Here is a 19,474-nt window from a genome sequence, read left to right on the forward strand (position 1 = left end):
ACCAATGTTGAACCGTGGTTTTATTATACTTGAACGACTTCTTTAATTGTCTTTATCAGTATTGGTATCGATACATTTCCATCACTATGCCAACGACCATTCTCGATACCAGGAGTAGGACTCAAAATGGATGATGCAACGCTATAAACAAATTGAATAAATTTGATTACAAATATATTTCTTTGATTTGTAAATTTACATTATATTTCATTTTTGTGAGAAAAATAAACTAAATTTTACATACTTCGGAAGTTTCAGCAAGTTAATTAACTCATTAGCACGGCTAACAAGAATTTTATTCTCAACATCATCAACGATTATCTTGTGCTGCTGTGAGATCTTTGTCAGACAGAGCAGAACACGAGGTATAAGGTCTTGACAGCGTGATGCCAACTAAACGAGAGAGAAGTATCGACTCATTGATATAAAATATCTTCTAGAATCCAAAATGAATGATTGCAGTAAAGGCAGAAATTGTATTGAGTAGAGAATAAAAAGGCAGGTACCTTTGCAACAGTGGACATCATAACAGTCACCAGTCGTGGACTGCACTGATCATCATGACTAGCTGCCTGGAAGCACACTTCGTACAAGAGTGTTTCTAAAGACTCGTAATACTTGGTAATGATATCAGCAGTGTTTCGTCTGTCATAGCCAATACTGACATATTCACCGATGACCCATACAACATGGGAAAAGAAGTCCTCTTTACCAGATATGTATCGCAAGCTGGCTACAAACTCCATTAGTTCAGTCTTGCAGTCCACTACCAGACTTGGACTCTGTTTGAAAATGTTTAGCAGAGATGTCTGGAGAACACTGGAGTAGAGCAACAATTTGTTTAGAATGTAAAAATAAAAACTGCAGCAATGTTTGTCTTTCTACTACTGTATAATTAAAGTACTTATCTTTTGTAAACTTACTTTCTGACTTCTTTGTGATATGAATGTGTATTGTATAATAGTGCTGACCTCTCCATGATGACTGGCACAAGTTTGCAGAATAAAGCATAGTCTCCTTGCTCCAGGATAGTTTCAAAATATAGCCTTAAATGGAAATGCTGTTAGATTAATCTCACTCCTCCATGGTTAAGCAAACCTGGTGTACTGATTGGCTTTTTTTGTGAGGAAAATTCAATTACCTACCTTAATAAAACAGGTACTCCTTGAGAGCAAATATTAACCCTTGGATGGTGTTTCAAATCTTCTAACAACTGATGAAGAAATTCTAGCCTACAAAGAAAACAATTAAATATGGTACTCATTGATGGTTTATTCTGTAGATTCACTTTGTTCTCATATCCACATCATTGTTTAGTTATAGCAGTGGCCTACCAATTGCTAGTCTTTCTCCACTACCACCAAACTGCCTCATTCACCCTATCTTTTACACTTACAAAAACTAATTATACCTGTTAATAGTATCCCCTTGTCCACTCTGTTGCCGAAGTATAAAATTAAACCAAGGCCGATGATCTGGGTTCTGAAATGCTTGCACACAAGCTAGCCTCGACTCAGCCTCTGGATCACTGGCCACCTTGGCAGCCAAGTGGCTAGCCTCTAATGCAGCACTTAAGCAGGGTAGATCTAGCAGAATATGCAACACTTCTAACGAAGTTGATGTTGACATGAATGATGGAAGAAGGTCAAAGAACTCTGGTAGATATGTTCTTGGATTCCAAGCTAAAATCTATTCACAAAATAAGACTTAGTTACTCAAATGTAAATTTGTACGTGCCTTTATCATTCACCCTCAAGACTTTATGTCTGTCAGGCTTTTGTTTATCCACAAACGATATCTACATTCATCATATTGTTGGATATCTTCCAGACTATTAGTAAATTTCTCTGATTGAAAGTATACTAATGAAACAACTCGCCTTCAAAAGATTTGGAAAGTATTTTTCTAGGATATTGGTCTTGTAACAAAGTCGTTTCATGTTGTCTCTACACAGCAGTACAATATCAAATGCTACCGCATGGTCGTAGTAGTGCATGCTAACAGCCTTGCCAAACAACAGGTCAAAGGCAGCTTGTGGGTCATAAACAACAGCATCACCTAGTCAACACAAAATGAAAATTGTTTTATAAATATGGGTGGATTTCTTTGTCAAAAGCAGCTAATCCACTGATAACACTCTAAATAATATCTTCCTCTCAACAAAAATGATAACGATACCATGCTTTTAATCCAGTTTATTTCGGATTTCACATGAACAATACAAACACAAACAATAAAATAACACACATGCTAGATCCAGGGGACTCTAACATTGAACTCAATCACTTTCAATAGGATGTCCCAGCTAGCAGTTCCATATTATAGTTATTTAAAGCTCTATCTACACTATCAAACTTTATATGACAAAAATCACATCACACTTTTTTGTCAAACTAGTTTCATGAGATAGAGTTTAATATTAGCTGTAAAAACTTACAATGATTCAAATAGAACTGAACTATTGTACACAGTACTCTAGATTGGCCAATATCCTCACTCATTCTAGAGTAGACTCTTTTCAGTGCTGGAAACAACTTGGGTATCAGAGAGGAGTCAAGCTTACAGACAACATCAAGAATTGATATAGCTTCCACCAAACACTGAAATGAGAAATGTATTGATATAGTTCTACTTACAGTACTGTAAGTGGGAAGAATTACCGGAAATGATTAAAAATTCTTTAATTTTAGACAGTTTTCAAATATTTTTAAATTCACTTAAATCACATGTTTTATATTGACTTTGTTGAATCGACTATTATGTATTTTATCCGTTTATTTTATATTGACACTGTTGATTCGTCTATTTGTTTTTTAAATATTTTTATATAGTTTATTTTATATCATTGTTGTTACTTTGGGAGTACGGAACCTGAACTCTTGTTATAGTGATTAGGTTCACTTTTAGGTTCCTGCCTACTCCCTTAGTTTCTGTGTTTTGTTTGTTTGTAACTGGTTTTTGGCAATAAATAATAATAATAATAATAATTATCAAAGGTAAGTAAACATGTTTGTTTATAACAAAGAAATCTGGACATTATTATGTTTATAAATTGTTTTCTTAAACTTTGTACTCATCAAGAAATATTGACTTACTGCTTCTACCAACTCTTGGTCATGTACCTTTACTGGTCCTGCAAAGATAGGTTTCAGAGAAAATGTTGATATGTCTATATTTGTAGCCTATATACTAGCAACTTGATCAAACTAAGTTTGCTAGTGTAGACCAGTGACAAACTTTGACAAACTGCAGAAGTTTTCTAAGGTCTATAAACTTGGCAAACAGCCTTTGTAGTCAGGAAGGAAGGACAAAATGGCAGGCTTTAGTAACTAGTTTAAGGACTGGCGAGCTCAGAGTTTGCAAACAACGTTTGGTAAGTTTAGACTATCCTTATTAATATATTGTTTCGGTTTTTGTCAAAATTGTTAGTAGTATTTAGGTTTAAGGTTAATTTGTTTCATGGTTTTCACAAGCGCCTTGAGCACTTTTGTGAATATGTGCGCTGTATAAATCTTTATTATTTATTATATTATTATATTGTTAACTAACTAATGTACATTGCTTTGTGTAGAGGCAGTGTAGCCTTTGTGATTAACATCCTAAGTTTAAATCAAGTGAAGTAGTAAGGTCACTGAAACTGTTATATGTGCTCTGAAATAAAACAAGATAAAAAAAAATGTTTAATTGGGCAATTTGAAGCAACTAACAAAACAAAAAAGCCATGCACTAATTACTCTGTTACAGTATGTACAGTAAAATTGAAATTATTTTACACACAGAATTGGTATTTATAATAGGGAATGTAATTGACTTTTTAAAACCATGCTTGTTCAAAATGGAGTGGGGTTGGGTGTGAGATTCTGGTTTATGGAGAGCTGAGTATATACTAAACAGCACATAAATGCAAATGATGAAAAACTAAATTGAGAAACACAACTTACTACAAGAGCCATTTATAATGGCAAATTTAAAAAGCTATCTGGATGAGGCATGAGATATTAAATCAAAGTAATCAAATGATCACAGGAAGCATAAGCATCTTAAAAAGCAAAAATCGTGACAACTAATACAATTGCATTGGATTTTCTAATGATTTCAATTTTCAGCAAAGCAAGAAGCAACGACCTCGTAAACTAACATTGATAAATCATACCTGAATCGCCATATGATGACTGCCAATGGTTGCGATTCGCAGCTAGTAAAACATACATATTTTAATACTTCTTATTGATAAAAATTTATTATAACATGTTTTTAAAACTCTACTCCAGAATTGTCATTTGGAATATGATTTATGAATAGTGATTTAAATCAAAAAATGTATTGTATGGAATCTGAAATGAGTATAACACTAACAGTTCTGTTCTTAAATATTTTAATCATTACACAGTAGGCATTTGAAAACCAAGTAAAATTACCCACTTCTCTCAGACTGGTCCATGATTCTTAAGCAGTATTCACACGTTCTTTCAATCAGAGCTAGCTTGGACTTGCTGAGAAATGTTCTTGTTTCTTGTCTAGCCCTTGGAGAATTGCTTAGGACAGCATTGCTAATCTTAAGGTGAGCCTCTATCAGCCAAGCTTTCAGGCCCGAGAAGCTCCAGATGTTGAGAAGTTGGTCATCGGAGTAGTACTGGCTTAGGCTTAATATTGTAAAAAAATCCTGACATGCAGCTCCATCTATCTCTGTCACTGGGATAGGCTGCAAAATAATTTCAATTTGTTAAGATAGGGTCAAAAACTGCCCAAAGACTTTCCACAAACACCTTTTAATTTGAGACCATTACTAACGAATAGTCTCTCCATCCAATGGAAAATAGCAAATAAACTGACCTGGTCCAGACGTCTTGACCGTCGTGAATAAGGATTCGGGGCTTGGTCAATGCTAGCCTCTGATAACCAATCAGCAATCTGTGAGCTAACAACATATATTTGTTCTAGAAACAGAAATGAAAAGCAAAAACAAATACAATTGAAAAAAAAATCAATGCACTACTATAAATTAAGGACACAATCAGAAGATCACTACCTAACTTACCTCCAGATAGAAGATCAGAGTGCAAGCTAGCAATCACAATGAGCACACCAAGTGCCCTAGTTTGGATAACGCACTCAAAGCCAACAGTCGACACCCAACGAACAAACTGCGTTGTCAGCTTACCAAGTTGTCCAAATATTCTCCCCTTTATAAAATTAATATTTATTATTCGATGATAAAAAATAGTAGTATTTGAATGTCCTACAAGCACAAACTAAAAATTAACATGAGGTCATAGTTTACTTATTCTTTAAATTCCATCTACGAATTTCAGTTTAATCCTAATCTTACTACAGGATCACACTTGCCTGATTTAATATAACAGAAAAAATAAAGGCAGTGTTCTTTGTTTTTGAAGGCGAGTTAAAAGTGTCGAGGATCAGCTCAGGTGTTGGTCCGTACTCTTGCAAGATTGCTGCACACTGCAGTGGGATGATGCCAGGTGGCCCTTCCAGAAGGACATGCTGCAACACATTCAACACCTGTTTTGATAAACTATCAATTCAAAAAAATTAATGTGGTTAGAATAAATTGACTTTAGAATGGCAGTTAGGCTGAACTATATACAAAGATAAGACAACAATTTGTAAAAAGATATCCTATATATCCATTTAATAATTGAATGTGCCTATGAATACAGTACTGTATCATTGCTTCTGGTTGCTAAAAAAGGTGTGGAATTGCCAACATTATAGTTATACCTTACCCTAATATTTTTCTATATAGGCCTAGTATCATGTATGTATTTTGTATTGATCATATAAATGAAATGAGAAGTGAAGATATGGTACACTGTACAAGACACAACGTTTAAATATATGTTATGCGCGATTTGAACGATTTGCGCAATTTGAAATTGCGCAAGGATTTTCTTGCGCAATTTAAAATTGCGCAAAAAATTTCTTGCGCAATTTGAATTGAAACATGTGTTTCAAATTGCGCAAGCAACGTATTAAATTGCGCAAGTAATCTGCAAATTGCGCAAGGTTTTTCGACAGATTGTGAAATCATGCACACCCATATTTTTTTAGTAATTTCTAAGAATGATTCAAAATTAAAGATAATATCGCATTTCCTTACCCTCCCTCCCTCCCGAATTTTTTTTTTCCGAATAAAAAAAATCTCGAATTCCCAATGGTTCTATAAAATACCATATTCACACATAATATGAGGAGAAGGCATAAATAAATACCAATAGTAATATAATAATTTCAATTGAAATATCAGTACTAATGACGATTAATAAAACTAATAACGATTGGATTTTTTTTAGAACGAATTATTAGACGTTTACTATTTAACTTAAAAATTAAATTTAATGACAAAAAAGATTGACCTTTCGGTACCATTCTCAACAACAAATGAGTACAATAATAAAAATAACAAACAGTTCGTTTTCAAATTGCGCAAAGGTGTCATATTGCGCAAGAACTATCTTGCACAATTTACAAATTGAAATTGCGCAAGGATTTTCTTGCGCAATTTGAAATTGCGCAAGTTTCTTGCGCAATTTAATATTGCGCAAGAAAATCCTTGCGCAATTTGAAATTGCTCAAGAATTCTTTGCGCAATTTTAAATTGCGCAAATCGTTCAAATCGCGCATAACATATACATTTATTTACTTTCTTTGTTTCTTGGTGCAGTTTATGGAAAGGAAGAAGTTACGAAGGAAATTGGTGATTGCAATTCTGTCTGTTGACTTCAGCAAATCGATTAATCTATCACATGATGATTTAAATTCAGCTTCTGTAACGGACCTTTTTTTGACAAAAAAAAGTAAAATAAATTTATTTTACTAATATTATTAATTATTATACTTCGTACAGTAATGCAGTTTTAAATTTGGCACCAATACTTTTAAAAGGACAGCAGAATTGGGCTCTATAGTTACGACGGGATCCAGTCAAGTCGCCCCATCGCAAAGTCGCCCCATACAAAGTCGCCCAATACAAAGTCGCCCCATAACAAAGTCGCCCCGGCACAGTCGCCCCCATCGCAAAGTCGCCCCATCACAAAGTCGCCCCATCGCAAAGTCGCCCCATCGCAAAGTCGCCCCAACGCAAAGTCGCCCCATCGCAAAGTCGCCCACGGTTTTATTTTGGTAGTTAGTACGCTGTTTTTGACATTGATCGCGTTGTTACTTTGGTCGCGCTAAATGTCGTATACATTATAATGTTTATCCTATTATATACATAATTTGTGGTTTAATTTTTATTTTACAGGTTTTATGTGTTGATGTGCTTTTTAAAAATCATTAAAAAAATAGTTCCTTGTTTGAAAGTTCTAAAAAGATTATCCCTGATTTATAGTTTCAAAAATTTTAAATTAATATGATTTTAAAATTAGTTACCAGAGCCACAATTACGAATCTTTCTTCAACCTACGCGTGGATACCAGCTCATTTTTTAGGATAATATAATAAATGTATATACTGTAAATGTGTAGTAGGCCTTCGTATAGATTACAATAACAGCGTTGTAAGACAATGAGTGTTATAGGCTTATTGATCATTTTGAATTTATTGACAAGTTATGTGTCTATTGTTATTTAATTTTATTATGACTTTTCAAAATGAAGAAATAAAAAATACTTTAAAAAAAAAAGGATTTCATCGCCGATATGATCGTTTTATACATGCAGGTATTTTAGCAAAATTAAAACGCTACATTTTGACCATGGAAAAACCATCGTAGAGTATCGTGTGCGTGTTTTTTAAAAAAAAGGGGGGGGGGGGGGGGCGTGTTTTTTAAAAAGGGGAATCCCCGACGGTCACCAGAAATACGTAGCAGCTGTGAGAAAACAGATACCAGAAGGCGCAGCTCTGATTGGTTTCAGATTGCGAGTCGCCTTTTATTCAACAGTACAGTGATCATTTTACTGAAGAAATTCTTTTCAACCCTTTTGGTTATAGAACATTCTAATTATCATGCCTAATAAATATCCTCATATCGGGTGTTTATTTAATTTTAAATTAAAAAAGACAGTGAAGAGGCACGGAATAATACGTACACGGACGTACGACGAATACACACACGCACGCCGTCATCATTTACGACATAAGTGGTTATTTGATGCAATTTTATAATGGATAGAATGATGGGATTGCCTTTCCAGGCTTATAATCAATGTTAATTGTAATACTAATAGTAAACTGAATGTTTATAAATAAATTGTTTTAGGCCTACGTAATTTGTTGCATATAAAATAAAAGACACAGAAGTAGCCTACGTTCCCTATCAAATATTTCACATTTAAATAATTATGTACTGTTAAATGACATTATGCCGAATAATACTATAATCTTAAACTATGTTTACAAATTGTCATTTTTAAGGCACACATCTTTCTCATCATAAACCTGTAAAATAAAAAAAAATCAATTAATAATATAGCCCTAATAATAATAATAAATATTCATCGACCAAAGTAAAAATAATCTAGATCGTAACATCATTTTATCGCGACCTAAATTAAACACGACCGATTTCAAACGCGACGCGACTGATATCATCGTAAAACTCCGGTGGGGTTTCCCCATCTTCAGATGGTGCGTTGCACATAGTGCGAAACGGCTGTGTAATTACGGGGGTTTCCCTCTGGTGGTGAGTTCAAGCGACCGCGGAGTGATTAGTCGGGGGCTTCCTCTGCTGACGATCGTGTAACCTGAGACTACATGGCGGGGCTTCCCATTTTATGCCTACACGTTCCGTGTTATTTTGTGTATCATTGCGACATTTTACGCACTTGTAAACTATTTTAACGTTTTGGGGCTACTTTGCGATGGGGCGACTTTGTGATGGGGCGACTTTGCGTTGGGGCGACTTTGCGTTGGGGCGACTTTGCGATGGAGCGACTTTGCAATGGGGCGACTGTGTCGGGGCGACTTTGCGATGCGGGCGACTGTGTAAGGGGCGACTTTGTATGGGGCGACTTTGCGATGGGGCGACTTGACTAGCATCCGTTACGACCTACTGTAGGCCCATGGCAAACGAGTACTTGTTCCCGGGAGATAACGCGTTCAATCAGGGAAATCCTCGACGTCCAAGAAAAGTAGGCCTAATAGGCCTACCCTAGGCCTACGGCCGGCCTAGCCTAAGAATAGAGAGTTAGACAAGATTAGGCTAAATGGCGTTTTCAGTGCAAAGGTCGGCTTAGTGTTAGTTATATTTTAATATAATTTGTCAAAGGTCAACGTCAACTATCGAATACTATTCTTTTTCTATCCAAACCTTCCTCTCGTCAAATTACGGTCGATCGAGGAAGTCGCCATTTTCAACAACAATAAAAAGTAAACAAAACATCCGGCCCACAACTAACTTTTTCTTCCTCTTAAAAACTTTAAATTGATAATGTAATATTAAGTCAATAGTTGTACAAAATAAATTATTTTCTACCATTTCAATAATATTTTAATCACATAAATTATATTTTCGATGAATTAGGTGACGATAACAGTAACACAGATTTAAAACTTATTTTTGAAACCATGGTCACATCAAGCTCTCTAGGCTGCTGCACACACAGCATGACAGCAGCTGCTAGCTAGCTGTCAGTCCAAAAAATTACACGCGAACAGTCTGTTTTCTGGTGTCAAGTACGACGGAAGCGCCCTGGATGTGACTGCGCGGTAGCTCAATTATTTTTTCACGTTATTTATATTATAAAAGAAAGTGAACGATATACCAATTCCCAGTCCCTATATACTTTAGTAGTGATTGTGTATTTATGTCTTGTTATCATCAGGGATGGTTTAAATGGTATGGATAAACGCAATAAAAGGTAGGAAAAATAAATTTAAATTCGCTCTCTGTCTGTTTTATCATTATTCATTGTCTTTCATATCTAGGCCTATCTATATTAACTCTACTCTAGGTAGGCTAGAGGCCTCCCTGTATAGGCTAGAACTTAGAAGGGCCTACTAAGATGCTAGACTAGGCCTAGCTAGCTAGCCTAGCCGATTTGGGGGGGGGGGGGGGTTGTCATCTAAAGATAGGGCCCAACAAGTATAAGGTTTATTTGTTAATTTCGCGAGAGGAACGTCATTGCAACATGCATGATGGGAAGGGGTTGGGAGAAAACGTCACAACGCGTACATACATGATTTGTTTCTTGTATGTTCGCGTTGTGACGTTTTCTCCCAATCCCTTCCCATCATGCGTAACACACTATATTTGCGAACTTTAAACGTTCAACTCCAAATTTTTTTGACCATCCCTTTACTTTATTATTATTAGTTTATACTACTAGGTTAATTATTGCAGTCTTTGCCTTGAGTAAAATTAAATCAACCGATTTATAATCAAGTAACGTCTGGGTTCATATCCGCTCTGTAACTCTGACTTTAACCACAAAAAAAATTACTTTAGTAGTAATTATTACCAGTTTTTAATATGAGATCCGACAAACAATTGCGTTCATTATACACGGAGTGAGAGCATTGGGCTGTAACGCGAAATTTGGTCCGGGGCCAAAACTGGTCCGGTCGGATCGATTTTGGCGTTGAAACAGTCGCCAAAACTGGTCCGGCCTTTAAAATCGCTTAGTTATCCATAAAAATGTCATAAGAAGCCTGGAAAAAGTCCAAATAATTGAAGTGAACTATGCTTAGAGTAAATATACTAAATATTACCGTAAAATCGAAAAGAAATTATCGAAACGGAGAGATTAAAAATTTGCAAGAATAAATTGGCACTCGGTTCGGAATCTTCCATTTTCCATTGTAAAATTCGTAGGATAAAGTAATAGCCCCCCTCTTAGCATAGTAAAAAAGGACTTTTCATTCATTGTATTCATATATTTTGATTAAATAAGGTTTGATTATATATTCTCACATATTTCCTCATTTTATCGTTTTAAATTAATACATTTTCAGTATATTACCGGGCGGTTTAGAATTTGTTTTTAATAATATTATATAACTTTAACTTGCACTGAAGGGTTTAAAAAAGAGGGTTCAACATCAACGTTTTGCGATCGTATTTTAACGTACTACATCTGTTTTATAATGAAATGTCAGTAAAATTATAAAATGATCACCTATTTATTCTTCAAAGTGAGGAATTAAATTTCAGTTATTCTTTGTCTGCATACATATTACAAAATTTAGATTTCAGAAATACTCATGGTTTCAGCCGATACGATAGTAAATTAATTTGACACGAATTTAGACTAGCTAGCATGATATAAAAGAACACTTTTGTTGTTTTTTTAATTGATGAGGACTAATTGGCCTGCCTTTCCGGCAAAAAAAGAAAAAGAAAAAAAATGTTTTCACTTATATTTATAAAAGAAAAAACAAACGGTTACATTAAACCAAAAACCCATTGGCTGTTGGTACAGTTTTTGCAGGAAAACAAAATTGTTTTGATCCATTTTTGGTCAAAGTGAATAACTATTATGGAACATTATCATTTTTCAGGGGACAATACATCAACAAATGTCCCTCCTAATACTTTAGGTTTCTTCAAAATTATTTCGCATTTAAAAATAGCTAGATTGTGTCGTTAATACTGTATATGATTAAGTTTAGCCAATACTACTCTGCGCCATTTATTTCGTGTAGAAAAGTACAGTAGGCCTATAATCATCCACATGATAATGCAAAATTACATTTTATAAACAGTATACTTTGTGTAACTGCATAAAGTACTTAATATTTTGTATATCATTATACGATACAATAGTAATACGTCGCATTTATACAAACATTAATAGAAAAAAATAAATTTACCATGTGTGCCGTTGTTTGGGTAGAGAGGCTATAAACCCAGGGGAGGCCGGAGCCTCCCTTTTCACCAAGACCGAACTGAACAATAGAATATCGCAAAATCCGATATACTGTAGAGTTCCTTTATATTAGTGTTTCGATAATTTCTTTTCGTTTGTACGGTAATATTCAGTATATTTACTTTAAGCATAGGCTAAGTTTACTTTAACTGTTTGCAGGCTTCTTAACATACAGTATTATAAAGAATAAATAAGCGATTTTAAAGGCTGGACCAGTTTTGGCCTAGCCGGACCTGTTTTAGCGGCTGTTTAGCGGCAAAATCGATCCGACCGAACTAGTTTTGGCGACCAAAATCGATCAGGCCGGACCAATTTTGGCGTGACAGGGCCCCATCCTAAAATGAAACATCCTATTGAGTGTACGTCATTGTCCCCCTGAAAAAATAATTTTAAATTTTGTTGTTGAATATGCAATTTTGATGTCACATAATACCTGTAGTTATTCACCTAGACCAACAATTGGTTCGAAAAAAATTATTTACCTGAGAAAACTGTAATTTACAGCCAAAAATAGTCAAATTCTCTGTCAGTGTCAAACAATGAGTTTTTGGTTAAATTTAACTGTTTATTTTGTCTTTTTATAAGTGAAATCATTTTTTTTATATGGAAATGAATAACTTTATTAAAACTGCAAAATGGCCTATAAAGTATTCAAAGACAGATTTTATAAGTTTTTATGATGCCCCACACAGCTATGCAAAACGAGTAATAGTACTGTAGGATTGGTGCCAGCCACATGTAGCACGTCATGAAAACAAAACATGAGAAACGATTTTATTTTCCGCGCTGGCTTTGGAATAGGTGTTCAGGAACGATAGTTCAGTTTTAGTAAATTTATTCCAGGGAATAACTTTGCCAGAAGTGTAGCATAGCAAAAAGCTATACAAAACAACCTTATTGCTATACATTTCTGAAATTGTGTAGCAAAAAATACAATATAAAACTATGTTTCTCAACTCAAAATTCTGTTTGATTAACATTGCTAAACAAATTTTTAAGTTGAAATTTTTCCCTGTATTGTGCTTGTGTGTATGGTTACAGTTCCTCTCATGGTTGCCAAGTGATAACATGCGTTCTGTGATGAAATAGCTGTACTCAATACAGTGTTACTGTTTATAACAATTTTAATGATATTTTTAGATCTTTTTTTATGGCTACAGTAATAAATGATATTACCATGGTAGCTGTAGGCTAATGAGATCCGGTTATTTATGGTTATTTTGTTACTTTAAATTACGGAATCAGATTTTTTTATACCATACAAACATACTTTAAAGTGTAAGCCTAAAACAAATTTGCATGTACAACTTTTTATTGTAGAAGAACTACATTCTACAGGCCGATTTCACTGTTTTTTGCCCTGAACACAAAACCACCATAAAATCGTAAATGACTAAAGATAATTTTTGATCAATTTTATTTCTTACAAAAAAAACATTAATCATTCTCAAAGTTATTAACAAAAATAAGCGTAAAAATGGAGTATTTTGATAACCTTCACTATCAATTTATTGAACTTCAGTACAAAATTGTCTTAATGATTTTTAAAAAAATACATTCATTGTTGACCTTCACCATGGTGAACAGTGTCAGTATGTGGATCAGCGACAGCGCATGAGTAAATAAATTTGTCTTTTGTAAATTTGTACCTACAGTAATGTAATAAACATATAGTGTTTCTTCATGGCGTAACCAAGTTAAGTGCTAATCATCTTGGAAGATTAATATTTGATTTTCATTATTGCCATAGCAATAGACAATCAATAAATTCTGTATTTTAAATTACATCAATTATTCTCTCCTTCTCCAGTAATTAAGTAATGCTGTACCCATGTACAACTACTGGACAACTTCAGACTATGGCAATTCTAAACAATGAAAACAGAATAGTCAAAGTTACTAATGAATGGTCAATATTAGTCAATATTATTAAGTTTAGTAGTTTTGCGTACAGTAAACTGTATTGACAATCATTACTAAATAGAATCGGGTTTTTTTTTGCAAATTAATTGATTGATACTGTACTTTCATAGTGTAAAAATCAACAGCACATCACTGTTTTTAATATCTTGTCTGTTTATGTCATGTGATTTTATGCTTTATGGTGCTTTACAGTTTGAATAGACTTTTGATTGTTTTACCATGGAACTTATTTTGTTGCTCCAAATAGTTTTACAAACATTTAACGAGCTGTAGATAATTCCAAAAAAACGTGTTGACATTTGAGGCCTACAGTACCACACCAGCTTTTGTCTTGTTTATTTGTTTGTTTCATTTATTTATTTTCCACACATTGAACAAAAGGAACAGATATATGAACTATAAAAAAAAAAGAAAAAAAAGGGGGGAAAAAAAGAAGACAATGTGTGAAAGGATCGAGATCAAAATAAGTAAAAATTACTTTAAGCTTTGACCACCTGAACTGCTTTGGTCTTGTTCGTTTGTTTCATTTATTTATTTTCCACACATTGAACAAAAGGAACAGATATATGAACTATAAAAAAAAAAAGAAAAAAAAAAGGAAAAAAAGGAAGACATGTGTGAAAGGAGATCAAAATAAGTAAAAATTACTTTAAGCATTGACCACCTGAACAGTCTTAAAACTTGTTCTGTGTTCACAAACTGCTTTCTTTGTAAACTTATTTTTGTTTGTTTTGCTTTTTTAAAAATCCAGACACAAGTTTATGATTTGAATGTTGCCTCAATGTAAACAGTTCATGCTTGCTAGGCCTGCACTACGCCACTGTACAGTAGATAACCTTACAGCCTTACCATGTGGCCATATGGTGGGGGCGGAGGAGGGTATGATGGCAGGTAAGTTCGCAATGAACTACAGTATACTGTCGTGCTAGTCACTGTATGTTGTTCTACAATCATTTTTCACAACTGTTATGCTATATGATTTGACTTCTTTGCTTGATAGCTCCTTCTCCTTTTTGTTCCTTTGCCTACTGTACAGTTTAACTTCAATTTTAAAAACTAATCTACTACTAAAGTGTGTATTGGTCCCGATGATCAAGCAAAGGTTTAAACATTCTAATAACTAGTAAACTTTGTATGTTTGTTAGCACGATAGCACAATTAATATCAATTTATCAATCAATCATTCTGAAAATATGTACATAGGTACAGAACATGCCTATTGAAATTCAAGAAAATCGGTTTATTATTTATTAATTTGTAAAATAAAAAAAAATAAAAAATTTGTATTCTGTTAAAGACCCCTTCCCTGCAATTTTGGACGTTTTTTGGAAAATAATACATATATATCACTTTAAAAACATTAAACCATGTAATTCCTTGTCTTAAATGTACGTTTTATGGTAAATTATGATAAAAAGTGAGAAACAATGCACTACCTAAGTAGCTCGCGGCGATCGACCTCTCGTGGACGGTCTTAGGCCTAGCCTAGCTAGGCTTAGTTTTGTAGGCCTAGCTGGTAAACATCGATAACGTACGAACATCGTACGCTAGCTATATACCTAGCCTGATGTTGTATAGTTGCTGCATTAATTGTCTTTCTATTTTTGCCAGACTCCGTTGATACAAATTGGGGAAAACCCGGTATTTTCGCTGAAAAGTTAGGAGTCTTCCATTTGTTTTGGCTTCACGATCGATCGAAAAGTGGGCGAATTACAGGTGAAAAACAAAAATATCAATCCGCGCGCAATGCATTTTGGGATTTATAGCGGGCCGCTATAATTATTAGAATCGATTTATTTTTCACATTTTTAACCGTTTAAAGACGAAAAAAGTTATCGCAATAGGACCATATAGTATTATTTTTACATTAAATATAGTTTGTGATCTTAAATTAAATTTAAAAAACGTAGGGAATGGGGCTTTAATATAAACATGCACCCTATATGGCAATATAAACATGCACCCTATATGGCAATATAAACATGCACCCTATATGGCAATATAAACATGCACCCTATATGGCAATATAAACATGCACCCTATATGGCAATATAAACATGCACCCTATATGGCAATATAAACATGCACCCTATATGGCAATATAAACATGCACCCTATATGGCAATATAAACATGCACCCTATATGGCAATATAAACATGCACCCTATATGGCAATATAAACATGCACCCTATATGGCAATATAAACATGCACCCTATATGGCAATATAAACATGCACCCTATATGGCAATATAAACATGCACCCTATATGGCAATATAAACATGCACCCTATATGGCAATATTTTGTCAAGTACTTCACTCAGTTTCTGAGTGCTTTCATAATTGTTTTTATATACAGACACTATTATTTTAATCCAACAAAGTCTTCTGAGACCATGCACATTAGCAATTCAGACAAGTTAATTTCAAAATACCATGTACAGTACATTATCATCACCATCCAACAGTGAAATTCATGTAATAGGAAGTAAATGTATAATCAATAATGAAAGGCACAATACTTTAATATGTTACAGTAGATTAATAATATCATGGAGAAGAAATATTAAAAGATGCTGTATATTATTATCATGTCAGTTGCCGTAGCTCACTTCACCACTAGTACTGTAGTAATGGTTGTAGTAATTAGTACTACGTGCTGTATGGTTTACTGAACCTTTTTAATGCTCAGTACAATTTACAAACTCTTAAGTCTCCACAGTGGGTGTATCATTTACAGTCTAAGTTCATGGACCATTAAGTAGGTCGTTTGCATCAATATGTTTTTAACAAACATTGATACAATGTCATGTTCAGAATCTGTTTCAAAACTAACCATATATAATAATCTGTAATTATTCAGTACATTATATTAAAATCAATATTGAGTGGGAACCAAAAGAATTTGGCGTTCTACTGTATGTCACGTTACGAAAGAAAATGATGACGGTGGTACGTTGGTACGTTCCCACATGAGGGCGTGGTTGCGGACTGGTCCATTATAATACAGGGGTGTTCTAGGAACTTTTCACTTTCGTATCTAAGCCCTCCCTCTGGAGAGCACGGGCTATTGTCGGTTTATACAGGTAAGCTAGCACTCATAGACTACTAACACCACTACTGGTTTGTGTAATTTTTTTGCAAGTATGTATTGTATTGTAGTACTTACCGATAATTTGTTGTTCAACAATACTTTGATTATGCATTCAATGCATAGACAGACCACAATAACAATTTGTAAAGTTTGTCACTTAATCCTGTTCCTATAATGTATAAGTCCATGACTTAATTAGATTTAAAAGCAAGTATTAAAAAAAAGAGGAGAAAAGAAGTAAACACTATACTGTAAATACTGTACTTGATAGTTAAATTCTTGCATCCACATCTTCATAACACCATTAAAAAACTTAAGCAAGAAGAAAAAAAAAGATAATAATAATAAAAAGAAAATATATTCGTCACTCCTATATGGAATGTTTTCTGGGAAACATTTTAATTTTAATTTAAAATAATTATGCTATATATAGAATGATGTGTATCATAATAACAACTGTATCAATTAATTCTAATTTAAGCATATTGATATAAATTGTTGATTACAATGCCACTGTTATATCTCTTTCTTTTTCATCAACATTGTGCTTATTCAGGCATTGAATTATTGAATCGAATCTTGCTCAAATATTTTCTTATTAGCTAGTGCATGAGCGGATATCACTTTAAACAAAGGCTGTTGCGATGTAATAGGATGTTGCTAAGCAACATATCAACCAACAAACAATTACTGAGTTCAATTAAGATTGTAGTAGTAGGTGTACTCGTAGAACGATCACGTTTCTATCGAAAAAAATTTCAAACCGGTTAATTGATGCTATGAATATGAGGATAATAGATCAGAGTAATTTGCATTAACTTATGTGGTAGGTATTTAACGTGAGAAATTATCTTAAAATTGCCGTATCAACTGGTTTTTATTTTTTAATGGCTGCTGTTCTAAACACAATGCGGTTGCTTATTGATGATATCCACGACAACTAAGTGTCTTAATTGTCAGCTTAGTCAGTTAATAATGATCTTGCATACTAAAACTCTTTGTCGCTTTTTTTTTTACTGTATTCATACAGCTAAATTTGAAATTGTAATTAGTTTAGTTTAGTGTAGCAAGCCTCTTCACAATAGATACAGTAATCGTGTATAAATGGAGATTTCATGAATACTCCCCACCTGCTTAATAACAGTATAATTTCATATTTGCTTTTGTTTAAGATTTTTATCTACGTATTTATTTGAAAACATACATTGATCATAAATTTAACTTCTTTGTCACATTACTTCTATATATTTTACGACATACAGATATTATTCAATTATTGATATACTGTAGTAAGCATTGAAAACGGATACTTCTAAATTAAAATAGTACAGTAGTTATTGCTTTTAATACATATTTAAATCATAAAGCTTTGTTATTACAATACTATAACTTATTGATAAAATGTTAATACTAAAAGTACAATATTCTCACTGAAATTGCAACATCATATTAAACAATTTCAGCTTACCTAAATTTGCTAATTTTCAGTGACTGAAATTTTAAGTACTACCTATTAGCACCATGGTAACATCTTTACTGTCAGAACTTTAATTGATGCTTTTATTGGATAACAAATATTTGAGTTGTAATTAGGTATAATCAATTTTACATTTACTGTATTTGTTCCCAGAGTAATTAATTTAAACAATTTGTATAGGAAATATTATGAAATAACACTTAAACATTGGTTACAAAAATCTATTGATTAGTGCTGCAGAGGCGAATATTGTACGTTATAAACAATTGCAGGTAAGGTACAGACAAGGTGGACTTTCATTTGTAACAATTTAAAAGATTTTTGAATATAATATTTAATAAAATTTATGTTTTTTTACTGTTTCTTTCAGGCAAAGCCAACTTCAAAACCGGTTTCAGCCACTTCCATCAATCCAACAAACTCACAACCAACAAGGTTTTGAAACTGCACTCGTACCTGTTGGACCAACACACAAATCACAAATGTCACATCATATCACAAACGGCGGGCCAATGTTATTCAATGATGTCGGTGACCCAAAGATCCGTCAGTTTGATAACAGGCTCAGCGTGGCTGAGCAATCAAATCGAGCTCTTCTCGAGGAGGTTGTTCGACTTCAAGGTAAGTAGGTTTGGTTTCTATCAATTTGGAACCAGCTCAACAAAGTTTAATAGCTGACATAATATTGAACACTACAGCAATGAGTTATGTAAGTACAAGAGAGCATAATTAGGCATTTTGAATGATTCGGAGGAAAAACTGTGATTTCAATGTACTGAACATACAAAGTTTTTGTGCAGAGTTTATCCGATCGGTTACAATACAACCAACCATTGATAATACTTTATTATGTCTAATGAATTTCTTGTTTTATAGGCGAACTTAAACAAGCTCACCGCAAAACAGAGGACATGCTAAGCATAGAACGACAGGCAAGACAGCAACTGACGGAGAATCTAAGGGCTAGCAACGATCTAATTGGACAGTTAGGGGCAAGGTTAAAGAGAGCCGAGGAGAAGGTCGCTGATGAAAGGTCGGCAGTAGGAGCACTTGTAAATCATACTAAACAAGTCGAACAAGCTGTTTTAGGGAGTCAGCAAGAATTGATCGCAAAACGTGATCACCAGATGACTAAGTATGAACTAACATGCTATA

At 33.8% G+C, this 19,474-nt stretch overlaps 2 protein-coding genes across 7 annotated transcripts in view; one reads left to right on the forward strand and one right to left on the reverse strand.

The window, feature by feature from the left end:
• On the reverse strand, nucleotides 1–9,779 carry LOC140042556 (AP-5 complex subunit zeta-1-like). The gene is made up of 17 exons (XM_072087708.1): nucleotides 9,723–9,779; nucleotides 8,703–8,809; nucleotides 6,662–6,796; nucleotides 5,347–5,533; nucleotides 5,039–5,183; nucleotides 4,834–4,937; nucleotides 4,423–4,702; nucleotides 4,154–4,195; nucleotides 3,096–3,133; nucleotides 2,438–2,600; nucleotides 1,880–2,058; nucleotides 1,412–1,689; nucleotides 1,146–1,232; nucleotides 924–1,046; nucleotides 507–819; nucleotides 245–393; nucleotides 1–141 (listed from the first exon to the last, which is right to left on the reverse strand). Exons 1-17 carry the CDS (start codon nucleotides 9,777–9,779, stop codon nucleotides 24–26), a joined length of 2,505 nt encoding a protein of 834 aa, XP_071943809.1. The 3' UTR covers nucleotides 1–23.
• LOC140060447 (uncharacterized) overlaps nucleotides 9,567–19,474 on the forward strand; it is a 26,137-nt gene continuing 16,229 nt past the window's right edge. For 5 of the 6 annotated variants that reach the window (XM_072106704.1, XM_072106689.1, XM_072106664.1 and 2 more), the window contains exons 1-4: nucleotides 9,567–9,818; nucleotides 14,500–14,639; nucleotides 18,690–18,940; nucleotides 19,196–19,454. In XM_072106704.1, coding sequence (XP_071962805.1) covers nucleotides 14,599–14,639; nucleotides 18,690–18,940; nucleotides 19,196–19,454 — 551 coding nt within the window. In that variant the 5' untranslated portion in view covers nucleotides 9,567–9,818; nucleotides 14,500–14,598. The remainder of the gene's footprint in view (nucleotides 9,819–14,499; nucleotides 14,640–18,689; nucleotides 18,941–19,195; nucleotides 19,455–19,474) is intronic. The other variant, XM_072106680.1, reaches the window with a different exon arrangement.

This window comes from Antedon mediterranea, chromosome 1 (assembly GCF_964355755.1).
Source record: "Antedon mediterranea chromosome 1, ecAntMedi1.1, whole genome shotgun sequence".
NCBI classification, from domain to species: Eukaryota; Metazoa; Echinodermata; class Crinoidea; order Comatulida; family Antedonidae; genus Antedon; species Antedon mediterranea.